Raw genomic sequence first — 13,132 nt, forward strand, 5'->3', positions numbered from 1 at the left:
GTGAGAAAGTGCTGTTTATGTTGTTTATGACACTGTTCATTTATAAAACACCCAGCTGAACACTGTAATTACATATTTGGATCAAATCTATTCACGCATACCAACTTTACACCTGTACCAACATGAGCGATCGGACTGGTTCTTCAAATGTGGCCCTCGAGGTCCACAGTCCTGTAGTATCAATACCTCCAATCTCAAACTTACAGTTTTTTGGGTTTTTTTTTTTTTTTTTTTTTTTAAACAGCAGAATGCTACCATAGAGGACTTATTTCTGTCAAAATTTCAGGTTTGTATCTGGTCCCCCATGAGAGATATTCAACCAGAAACTGAGGGAGATTTTTTTAAAAACTGCACTCTCTCACCCCATGAAAATATAAATAAGAGAAGTCTCAAAATTGAAATGGTTTTGCAATGCCAATACATGGAGGTAATCACAAAAAAAAAAAAAAGAAAATTTAAAAACAGTCAAGCAAACAACTTTACAATTACTGGACTGCTTGAGATGGAATGACCCTCATATAATGTGACTATGATGCTAGCTCACATCTAGAAGACAAGGTGAAATATACTGTACCAAATCTAAAGATCGACTGAACAGAGAGGACCAGGAAAGATTTGTCTGTTTGGAAAAAGGAATGTTAGGCAGTGACAGCAGTGCTATAATCATGGCCAGACAGTTTCCCATATATTTCTGAAAATCAAGAAAATATAGATTCATAGATTTCAGGGGCTTGATCTCAGGCCTTGAATCGGAGCTGATGGGTTTAAGATGGCTGATTGTGGGTGAAGGCCTGGGAACCCTCCTCTTCTGTCTCGCTTTCATCTAGCCATCCAAACTCCTGCCAACTGTCCTCCTTCTCTTTCAGCCTCTACTTTCTCTTTGCCTCTTCTATCATCTCTCAGACTCTATCCCTTTATCATTCTTTTTCTTCTCACTGATCTCTTTTTTTTTCCTCCACTGTTTCCTCATCATCATCATCATTATTCCCTCTCATTTTTGACGCATCTCTCGCTATTATTTATCAGCCCTGTTCTCGACCACTCCATCTTTCTTTTATGCATTTATCTAACCTGACCTTGGTCACATATTACCAGACATGTTGAAATAATGTTTCCTATTTTGGCTATGAAGCAAAATGGAGACTGGGGTAGTCAGGAATAAACACAGAGCAACCCATCTCACATTCCATTATAAATATTCAACTTTTTAACTATATTTAGATGCCAACATTTACTTGAGTAATCCCAGAGGGGTGATCTTGCACTGTAACCCAAGCTTCCTTAAAAGTAAAGAATGTCATTGTACTGTACACATGAATATGCATAATGATGAGGACTTCAATAGTGTATGGAGTATGAGATCATCTGAGACTACATTATACAGAGTTAAAGTCCTTACAGAAGTATTTAAAGCACAAATAAGGAAGCCCATCACAAAGCTAGTTACCTGAAAGCAAAGCAAGTCTTCCTATATCTTGTTATAATGTCTGGTTCAATACATTTTGTGTTATTGCGATACTAAAGGTTCTAAAGATATAGCTCTACTGCTAAGGATGGGTTTTACGTTCCTTCATCAAATGCATTCCAAACATTTTGCCTTCAGTAAGTTACTCTGAACCACAGATCCCAATTTTATCATTATGAGAAAATTAATGGAGTATATTAATAACTACACCCTGTCCAGGGTGTACCCCGCCTTGTGCCCGATGCTCCCTGGGATAGGCTCAATGCTCAGGATGGATGGATGGATTAATAACTACAAAGTCTTTATCAGAATAAGGCTCTGGGACAAGTGATAGCATGTCAGGTTTGGGCGGACAATTAGCTGCAATGTCAGTAATAGTGCTAGTGCGATATATTCACATATGCTTTATGCCAAACAACCACACACTGCACTGTCCTAGCATAACGAAGCTCATTGTAGTAGAACCAGTGAAGGACAGAAGAAGAATTTGCCCGCACCTTGTTCTTGCCGTCCTGCTGTTCACTGGGTTCTGCTGCAGTTTGAGGGAGACTGCTGGTAGAAGACAAAGGTTCTCGGTCTCTCTCTTTGTCCTTATCACTGAACCAAGAGAAAGGCATGCAAGTTGGGATGGACGCCAAGGACTCTGAGGGCGAGACGTTTGGCCCCGACTCTTCCAGCAGCTCTGCTGAGCCTCTGGACATGAGAAGAGATTAAGATGGATTAAATTTTAAGATTAAGATGGATACATTGCATTAGGAACAAATGTAAACAAATAAATAAGTAAGTAAGTAAATAAATAAATCATACAGATTCAGTAGTGAAAGTGTGCATTCTGTACAGGATTCAATGAGGACTTTTAGAGAGAATTAGGCATTTGGAATGAATTGCATTTGCCTATATGTTCAGCAGTTCAAAAGCATAATCAAAATGGAATATTTCACAAGCGTGTTTTCTGTTCTAAAAGATACTTTACAAGAATATGTGAAACCGGTACTGTCCACAGATGGCAGTGTTCAGCAAGACCAACCAGCATGCACAACTAAAAGTACTCTTGGTTCGTTATGCTTGGTACTAAAAGTACTCTTGGGTCCATCAACAAATCTACAACTCGAACACTACAACTATCATACAAAAGCTAACACTTTGCAACTCATGATAAGAGCACAGACATGCTCTTGATAGTGAAGGCCATTAAAAAGGGTTGAAGCTCACTTCAATAAAATCCATTATAAAAAAGTGATTTATTATGATCCAGATATAAATCTGGTGTCTACCTGCTGTCCAATGACGCTCTGTCATGTTTCTTGTCATGTTTCTTCCCTTTCCCACCAGACTTCCTGAGACCACTAGAGAAGAGCAAAGTCCAGATTCATAGGAAACCCATTACTCATTGCTGATTGCATTTGCGACCATTGGAAACTTACTCCACTTACCCAAAATCAGGGAATCGCCTTTTAGATTTTCCTGCTCCATCACTGGGATCTTCTAAAATAAAAATATAAATAAATAATAAAGATGTATTTAATAAAACATGTGATAGCTTTGGCACTTGTCACACAAAGTTATGTGTAACCTTTAAAAGCTACAATTTTACTACTTTTTTATGGAATACACTAGACAGTATTGTTAAGAGTGGTTCCATACAGTACATCAGATCACGCCGAATCAAAATCACAACTATTTTATATGCATCATGTTACCTTTAAATTCTTTGCCTTTTCCTTTGGACTCTCTCTTCTTGACATTTCGGAGAAAGCTAGCAGAAGAAGAGTCTTTTGTTGGGGAAATGGAGGGGCTCTCTGTACTGGTTCCAGAGGAAGACTGAGGGACCGAGAGCTCTGTGGTGCTTCTGGAGGTGCCCACAGGCCGGGCAATGCCATGTTCCTCCTTCTGGCCATTAGCTGGCTGAGAGATGGGAACTAGCAGGGACAGACTATCTTGTAGTGACCTCCTACGATGTGGAGGACCCTGAGATTCCTCCTCTTCAGCCTAGAGAGTAAGACAGAACAAAGGCTGTATTTCATAAATAATCATTATTTGATATTCTGCCATTCATGCATGGTATTGCTTTATGGTGTTTGAGTCATTTATTATGTCATATGTTGCAGACCTGAGGAAGGCATGCTGGCGAGTTGCTAATCTCTCGGAGTTTACTGCGAGAAGGTGGCTGCCGTTTGGACTTTTGGGCTAGCAGGCCTTTGGCCCGATGGGCACTAGTGTCCAAAAGCTTAGTCTCAGGCACAACTTCACTCCAGTCGGTATCTGAAAAGTGCATTGAGAAATACAAAGGACACAGTTACTTACAGTATATTCCAGCACTTCACAGACACTGTTTGTAGGAAAGAATAACTGCCTCAGCAGATAACATCTTTAAGGATGCATCTGCAACAGCTGGTAGTCCAAAGGTTTTTGGTGTTCAGTTATTGTATAATGCAACTTAAAGGGGCCATATGATGATTTTAAAAGTTCATTATTTTATTTGGTGTAATAGAACAGGTTAACATGCTTTAATGTCTCAAAATACACATTATTTTCCACATACTGTACATTAAGGCAGTACCTCTATTCCCAGTCTGTCTGAAACACTCTGATTGGGTTCTAGTTTCTCCAAAGCCCCACCTTCTGAAAAGCCCAGAGTGCTCTGATTGGCCAGCTGACCCACTGCGTTATGATTGGACAAAAACCTCAAGTCTGTGTCGATAATGTAACGCCCCTTATCATAATCGTGAGCTTTAGCGTCCAAGGTTTCTAAAGCAATTCTAAACACTGTTAACAATGTCGCCGGTTTTACCGTATCAGTTCGAGCCTGAGTCTGATTCTGAAAATGTGGATGATCGAGCAGATCAATCATGACTTGAGCAGAATGTTTCACAGTGGTAAGTTTTTATTTTGTAACTCTTTTAACTTTCAGATACGATGTTATAACGGTTTAATTTGTCTTCTTCACTGTAACAACTTTATTTCCAGATGTGACAACATAAAATACAGTTTAAAAAATGTTCATTAAAAATATAAAAAATTATGCTGATATTTCAAAGTGCGACAGAGACGTTTGCGGAAGCAATAGCAGAACAAGGCGTTTTAGGCAGATCTGGAGCAGTCTTCTCTTTTAGACAGAATAAATCCCTTTGTGCGAGACTGTGAACCTTGTGACCTTGCAGATCTTGTACATGCACAGACAGATACATTACACACTAAAGGAAAGGGAAAACATTATATGACCTCTTTAACTCTATTACCACATCCTTTTCTGTGGTAGCAAAGATCATCCCAAATGCAGGATTAACCAAAAAAAATATGTAAAAAAAAAAATAATAATAAAAATAATAATATCATCATCATCAATAATAATTAGTGGTTAATGCATAACACTGAACTTGTTTGACTGTAGTCTTGCCACAATCCTAGTTTAACAAATATACAGTCTCTCACAAAAGTGAGTACACCCCTCACATTTTTGTAAATATTTGATTATACCTTTTCATGTGACAACACTGAAGAAATGACACTTTGCTACAATGTAAAGTAGTGAGTGTACAGCTTGTGTAACAGTGTAAATTTGCTGTCCCCTCAAAATAACTCAACACACAGCCATTAATGTCTAAACCACTGGCAACAAAAGTGAGTACACCCCTAAGTGAAAATGTCCAAATTGGGCCCAATTAGCCATTTTCCCTCCCCGGTGTCATGTGACTTGTTAGTGTTACAAGGTCTCAGGTGTGAATGGGTAGCAGGTGTGTTAAATTTGGTGTCATCGCTCTCACACTCCCTCATACTGGTCACTGGAAGTTCAACATGGCACCTCATGGCAAAGAACTCTCTGAGGATCTGAAAAAAAAAAAAGAATTGTTGCTCTACATAACGATGGCCTAGGCTACAAGAAGATTGCCAAGACCCTGACACTGAGCTGCAGCACGGTGGCCAAGACCATACAGCGGTTTAACAGGACAGGTTCCACTCAGAACAGGCCTCGCCATGGTCGACCAAAGAAGTTGAGTGCACGTGCTCAGCGTCATATCCAGAGGTTGTGTTTGGGAAATAGACGTATGAGTGCTGCCAGCATTGCTGCAGAGGTTGAAGGGGTGGGGGTCAGCCTGTCAGCGCTCAGACCATACGCCGCACACTCCAAATTGGTCTGCATGGCTGTCGTCCCAGAAGGAAGCCTCTTCTAAAGATGATGCACAAGAAAGCCTGCAAACAGTTTCTGAAGACAAGCAGACTAAGGACATGGATTACTGGAGCCATGTCCTGTGGTCTGATGGGACCAAGATAAACTTATTTGGTTCAGATGGTGTCAAGCGTGTATGGCGGCAACCAGGTGAGGAGTACAAAGACAAGTGTGTCTTGCCTACAGTCAAGCATGGTGGTGGGAGTGTCATGGTCTAGGGCTGCATGAGTGCTGCCGGCACTGGGGAGCTACAGTTCATTGAGGGAATCATGAATGCCAACATGTACTGTGACATACTGAAGCAGAGCATGATACCCTCCCTTCGGAGACTGGGCCACAGGGCAGTGTTCCAGCATGATAACGAGCCCAAACACACCTCCAAGACGACCACTGCCTTGCTAAAGAAGCTGAGGGTGAAGGTGATGGACTGGCCAAGCATGTCTCCAGACCTAAACCCTATTGAGCATCTGTGGGGCATCCTCAAACAGAAGGAGGAGGAGCACAAGGTCTCTAACATCCACCAGCTCCATGATGTCGTCATGGAGGAGCGGAAGAGGACTCCAGTGACAACCTGTGAAGCTCTGGTGAACTCCATGCCTAAGAGGGTTAAGGCAGTGCTGGAAGATATTGGTGGCCACACAAAATATTGACACTTGGGCCCAATTTGGACATTTTCACTTATGAGTGTACTCACTTTTGTTGCCAGCGGTTTAGACATTAATGGCTGTGTGTTGAGTTATTTTGAGAGGACAGCATATTTACACTGTTATACAAGCTGTACACTCACTACTTTACATTGTAGCAAAGTGTCATTTCTTCAGTGTTGTCACATTAAAAAATATTCAAATATTTACAAAAATGTGAGGGGTGTAGTCACTTTTGTGAGATAGTGTATGTGCAAAGTCTCAATAAGACTCAAAGAGGTCCTGCTGATAACATGATTCACAACTGATCCAGATGTGTACTATACATGTATTTAACATGTACTGTATACTTATATCATATTAAACATAATGCTGATGTTTCAAATAGGAAATTCTATTTCCAAATTCTTCCACTTTCTGTTGACTGACTATTATTTGAAATGGAACCATAAAAACATGAGTAATTTATGCATCGAGTACTTGGTTATACAGTCTGTTAATACTATATCATTATCCTAATTCCAGCCATATTTTCGTTGTGGACCAAGTTCTGCTACTGAGCAGTGAAAACATTTCAGCTGCAAATCTAGAAAATCCAGCCAGTTTTAGAACACACGCGAGCCTTTTCCTTCTCTTATTTGTGGCAATTAAATGAAAGAAATAATGTTTTGAATTATCTTTTGCACTGGAATCCAAAAATGGCTTATTAGTAACAAGTTTAACAACTAATGCGGTATAAATTGCAGATACTGATCCCTACTCCTCAATACTTAACAACACAGTTGAAAATTCGTGTTTACCTAGTAGAACTGAGTCTGCAGGTTTATTGTCTAAATCCGCAGACCATTCAATGCAGTTTTCTGCTGTAGAGTCCGGAGGCTTCTTATAGGATTCCAGAGCCTCAATCTGTTAATAAATAAATGAATAAATAAATAAATAAAACATTTTTTTAAACATTCAGATTTGGAGAGAAAATAATTGAGAGAAGAGGTGGGTGGGTGGGGGTACTTTAGGACCTCAACAAACTGCATCCATCCCTACCTTCTTCTGTAAATTCTCAAGCTGGGCTTTGTAAAAGCTTTCTTTCTCCTCCATAATCTTCTTCAGTTCCTCCTCCCTCTTCACAAAGTCAGATTCTCTGCAGGACAGAATAACTGAAATGTCACAAAACCTCTGAAACCGTTTTCCTTCATGTACGTCTCTGTTGAACCCTACTTACTTTTGCTGGTACTCCTGGAGTAGTTTCTTGGCTTTGATGTATTTCTTGTCCGAAGCTTCAAACTGGTTCTGAGTGTCTGTGAGCTGTTCGTTAAGAGCTTTGCAGAGAGCCTGAGCACCCAGCCAGTTCTTCTCCATGTAGTCGATTCTTTCCATATTCTCCTCTACACATTTCTCCAGCTGCTCCTGTCGTCCCTGCCATGCTGTTCGCTCCTTCTCAGACTCCTTCAGCTAACCATTCGTACATCGTTACAAAGTGTAAAATATCAGTTACATCCATTACATGTTTCAGAATACTCCCACACCCCACAATATGTCCAGTTTGTACTAAGAATCTCAACATATGAGCTAGCAAGAATGTGCATAATCCTATAGGTCGGAATGCCTCTGAATTCAAAACAAACTAAATGCTAACTAATCATTATTATGTGATATCACGCATGTACTTTACAAGAATGTGAATTTTTAAAAATAAAAACAGAATCAATTTTATGGGCATACAATACCTTTTGTTTGAGCTGATTGACTTCGGCCTCGGCTATGCTGTGTTTTATCTGGAGCTGGGTGATAAAGAAAGCTTATTGAAAACCGAATATTAGGAAAAACTCACCTTGCATGATGGTTCAGTGTGCATTTAATTTGTATAAGCAGACAATATTAACTATTTTTAACAATTAAATAAAACTGAATATAAAGAATATCATAGTTTGACCACAACATTGTAAGTAATGTCATAAATGTTATATGTACTACATTTGGCTTTGTTAATGGCTGGTTTAGTTCTCTTGATTACCTCTTTAAATTTGAAGCTGAGCTGAGCGGCATCCATATTTGATGGCAGGAACATCCTTTCATTCTCTGGCAAATCATACAGCTCCACGGACCTCCTGCCAAAACTCGAACTTATAATCCCAGCCTCTTCTCCTTCGTACTCCTCATAGTGTTCGTCCTGAAACAAGCGTACAGCGTTGTCACTCGCTGATTCACTCTCCAAAGCAATGACAAGCGAAGAGCACGTAGCAGGAAATGCAGAATTCCAAGTGGTAAACATACAGACTCAATTAGTAGTTTACTGGTAATTCCCTGTCACTATATGTAGGTTTACATACTTTTTACCAGCATACACACAATCTGATCAAGTATTCCAAATATTTCAAAAGGGGAAAAAAACGTCCTCACGTTCCATTCCTAAATGAATCTATCAGGCTTCAGATAAAAGTTGTACAGAGGAGAAACGTATGCTACAGTAGCTTGTAATCTGAGCACACTAAGCTATAGTTTATTCATCTGCACTCAAGGAAAATAACAGCACAAACTCCTGCCCTTGTGCTTTGCATATTCCACATGACTACAGTGCAAAGAGCCTTCTTTGTACAGACATATTCACGCAACAGAAACCAACTTCACCTCAACCAATCACTCCCCATTCAAATACAGCACAATATGCAAAAGACTTGCTCTCCATTGCTGAATGAAAACTACCTGGCAACCTACACACTCATCTTAACAAAGACTTCTAGATATTCAATGTTTATAAACATGTAAGTACAAGACTAACAGTAACCTTACTAACCCTAATCACTGAGATAAAGACAATATTACCTTTAGCAGCAGGAAGAATAGATGCTACATCTGTGAGTTTGATTTACCTGTATGACCTAAAGTGGCTATTAGGTGAAACAAGTTACCTGAACTCTGTCTGTTTAAATTAAACTCCAAGCCTACCGACACACCTCTTCAGTGGACTGTTCATATGGATCCTCCAGTCTCTGCTGCTGCTGGTGTCTTTCCTGCTCCAGCGTCTCACTGATCAGCCTGGCCACCTCACTCTGTGTCCCCGGTTTCTCCCGACCAATCAGGAAGCTGCACATGGCATGACTGATAGGTTACCAGGAAGGAAGTAGGTGGGTTTGACCTACTTATTGCTCTAAAGTGTATAGTGGCCCGCAGGTAATGTTACAGTCTCTACATGTGGCCGTGGAGGTTAGGGGGTGTACATGCTTGTCTGTGTCTATGATGCTGGAGAGTGATTTTAGCTTTAGCATGATGTAATAGTGCAAACAAGTTTGCCTTGTTCATTATAGTTAGCTAGACTGTTTGTGTGTGTCCCTCATTTGCCTGTGGTCAACCATTAACGTACGAAGCCGAGCTCTACGGATTACTCAGGCAGCGCGGGGGTGGCTGAACAACCCAGCAATTCGGTTAAGGTAAACTATAATTATATAAGGTAATCAGTATTAAAAGTGTCTCTGCTAGCCCCACCTGTTTGTCTCCCAGGCAGTGATTGTGTTACACATGATTTTCCCTGCATGTGTGGGTCAAGCTTTGAGCTCACTCTAAGGTGTCTGTTGCTGTCTCATGGATGCACAAGTACAGCACTCACCAAACTGTTCCCTTTGTGTTCTTGAGGACTGTAGCAGCAAAGAGCTGTGTCACTCCCACCAGACTGATGCCGTCGACTTCTACAATCTGATCGTTCACCTGGATCCTGAATAAAAACCATCATCATCATTAAACACATCCATTGTGTAATATGGATAAAAAGGTACACAAATCTACAGTACAATGTTTGTGCTAGCATTCATAAGGTTTCCAGCACTCAAAATGTGATCTGAAATTGGCTGTTAAAATTCCTCCTGGATGGCTAATTCTGATTGTAAAGATCGGTGCTTGGATGAAATCTGTTAAAGTTTTAAAGCCTTGTGTTTTCCATTCAAAACTGTAATTATCTGCTATGTTTTACCGGCACAATATTTGGATGCTGTGCCCAGTCATAAAAAATTAATGATTTCATTGGAACAATGCCATGCAATAAGTGAAATAATCCAGATCTGGATGGTCATTTTAACAAAATAATCCTTTCCAGGGTGATATAAAATGCCTCTGTTTGATGACAGCATCACTCTGTTGGGGTGAAAAAAGCATGGCTTAACATTACCCAGCTCATTACAGAAGTACTTACTAAAGAAACTGCTAATATGCCAGAGTATACTGCTCTGATGTGATAGTTTTTTTTTGTATTATACACTTTAAAATAATATTAAAATGTATCAATTTAAATGTTGAAAATGAAATGTGGTGAAGTTTTCTATAAGAAGATGCTTGTTTAACATTTATAGAAGGATTCTCCAGTGTCAGTAACAGTAACATGGTAACAGTAACGTTTTCTGCCATGGGAATGTCTAAGGACAGAAAACTTGATTCTCAGACATCCCACAACATTAAATGTAACTGAACTTTTAAAAAGTATGACACTATGTTTTTTAATTAATGAAAAAATTTAATCACTGACAAGCTACTGATTACTGATTACTGCATGTAAAAAGTAATCAGATTACTAATACTTTACTTTCACGTTACTTTCAAAACCTATCAAACCTACAAAAATACACTACAAAGTGAAACTCATAGTTCTTCCAGTAATTTTAGCACACATCAATGTACGACATGATCAGAAAAAGTTAAATTTATTTGTTTGTAGAACTACCAGATGGATAAAATATAAAACTTTTCTAACTAGTTTGGTGCCACAAGGAGGCATCGCTAAGCTATCATTGTATGGGTTTAGCTACTACAGTGCCATGCAAAATACATTATCTTTCCTTATGCTCTGCTCATATCATGTTCATGTAAACTGGAACTCATATAGACATTTACACACCTTGTTTTCCTGCTCAGCATGAGAGGATGTTAGTGTTTCAGTTACAACCCCTTTACTAGTTTGTGGGGGAAATAAATTGCCGTATATCCAGTTTCCCTCACACTGACAGTGTGAGCTAGTGTTTGGCAGAATTGAGATCTGTCCTGTAAACCCTGTCTGACTGGCCTCACCTCCTTTCACTGTTGCAGGCGGTCTTCTTTTACTGACGTTTAGTTACGTAGTGACAAACTGCTCCAGGTGGAGAATTATTCAGGGCTAAAGAAAAAATCTTCGGGGCAAAACGTGATTTATTTTAAAAAGCACTTTACTTATTGTTTTCTTAACAATAAATTTGTAACACAAGTAATGTAATTTTATTGACGTCAGTAGCTGTAATCAAATGACATAAGTTTTAAAATGCAATGCATTACATTACTGCGTTATCAGAAAAAGTAATTAGATTACAGTTACACCCAACTCTGTTTATACCCAACATAAACCATAATTAAATCTCTCACTCATTATGCCCCATTATATTCCCTAAGCATGCAGAGTGGTTGTGTCCTTTTTGTCCTATGTGTTGGATCACTCTTCTCTTCCAAAACCTGGCCCTGACCCAACACCTGTGTTATTTATCCTTACAACCTATACCAAAAGCATCAAAGCTTTAATGTGAAGTCCCTGGTACTTGTAAGCATGTTTTATCTGCTGCGGCTCTGTGGGGTGTCAAATACAGCTGTGTTTGGAATCAGTTTAAACTCAACAAGCTATTAAACATATCAGAGGCTTGGATATAGATATATACAGTGTGTTATGTTAACAACTTCTTATAGGATTACAACCATCTCCGGAGAGATATTTTTCCTTGGTGAAAAGTAATCCCAATCCTCCCACAAGCCATCACACTGTGTCTCACCTGCCATCTCTCTCAGCTGCTCCTCCTTCTGTGATAGTCTTCACAAAGATGCCAAGTTTTTCCAGTCCCTGATCAGCTCCCACCCCCATGCCTATGATGCTGATGCCTAGCCCATTATCACCTACAGCAAAGAGGGAAAAGAACATCAGTCCTGATCTGAGAGCTTCTCCTTAACTAAAATACTACAGAGCATTTAATGTCATTCTAAGAGGCAAGCGGTGGGAGTAAACTACCTTTCTCCATCTCCACTGGAAAGACGTCCATCTTCTCCACACGCTTCTCCAGCTCATACTCAGCAGAGGCTGCCACAGGATCCACCTCGTCATTGCGTCGATCATAGTCTTCATTTGAGTATGTGGTAAAGACCTAGAGGAGACGTACACTACCATGAGTATCTATTTATAGAACACTAACCTGCCTCAAAAACAATTCTCTCAACTATCATAATTAAAGGAGTAAAGACAATTTTACCCACCATTTCTCCCTCAATTTTAATATCATGAATAGTAGTCACTCATTTAAGTCCAACATATGAACAAGACCTTAGGTGATCATTTAATATTATGATGATTACCACACAATGTAACTTATTATTACAATAAACAACAGCTAGGGGAAAATGACCCATTTAAGAAATATGAAAGCTAAACCTATAATCTTTGAACTCAAAGTAAAGTGAGGATTGATATATAAAGACCTGTTAATTTCACTTAATCAAAGGATATAAATTCTTAATCATTAGACTTGTGTGTAGTGCCACATAATGTTTATCTGTAATTGTAGCTTTTAAATAATAGGGCTAGGCAATATGACAAGACAATATTGATATGATATAATTAAATCGTAATACACCCGAGTATCATCTTCACTGTTAAGTGTCCATGCTTCTGACTTCAGTCACTTCATGACTTCTTTGCTACTCGTTGTAACACGTATAATATCTAACTGGACATTAGAGGGCCTCAGTAACATTTTGGCTTCACTTTTGAATCTCTGTTATGACGTCCACCCTTATATACTGCATATGGGGGCGGGGATTTGAATGTGGCATTCTCCCTTGGCATGAATACCTACAGTATGT

The 13,132-nt window shown here is 39.4% G+C and overlaps 1 protein-coding gene across 1 annotated transcript in view; it reads right to left on the reverse strand.

The window, feature by feature from the left end:
• Positions 1-13,132, reverse strand: part of ppp1r9ala (protein phosphatase 1 regulatory subunit 9A-like A) — a 37,385-nt gene that overhangs the window by 4,191 nt on the left and 20,062 nt on the right. Inside the window, exons 3-16 of the mRNA XM_053627030.1 lie at positions 12,285-12,417; positions 12,052-12,172; positions 9,879-9,983; positions 9,229-9,358; positions 8,289-8,444; positions 8,002-8,055; positions 7,497-7,726; positions 7,319-7,415; positions 7,078-7,183; positions 3,576-3,727; positions 3,166-3,454; positions 2,899-2,950; positions 2,740-2,811; positions 1,963-2,158 (exon numbers count right to left, since the gene is read on the reverse strand). Of these exons, the coding sequence (XP_053483005.1) occupies positions 1,963-2,158; positions 2,740-2,811; positions 2,899-2,950; positions 3,166-3,454; positions 3,576-3,727; positions 7,078-7,183; positions 7,319-7,415; positions 7,497-7,726; positions 8,002-8,055; positions 8,289-8,444; positions 9,229-9,358; positions 9,879-9,983; positions 12,052-12,172; positions 12,285-12,417 (1,893 nt within the window). The remainder of the gene's footprint in view (positions 1-1,962; positions 2,159-2,739; positions 2,812-2,898; positions 2,951-3,165; positions 3,455-3,575; positions 3,728-7,077; positions 7,184-7,318; positions 7,416-7,496; positions 7,727-8,001; positions 8,056-8,288; positions 8,445-9,228; positions 9,359-9,878; positions 9,984-12,051; positions 12,173-12,284; positions 12,418-13,132) is intronic.

The sequence above is a fragment of the Ictalurus furcatus genome, chromosome 6 (assembly GCF_023375685.1).
Source record: "Ictalurus furcatus strain D&B chromosome 6, Billie_1.0, whole genome shotgun sequence".
NCBI lineage: Eukaryota > Metazoa > Chordata > Actinopteri > Siluriformes > Ictaluridae > Ictalurus > Ictalurus furcatus.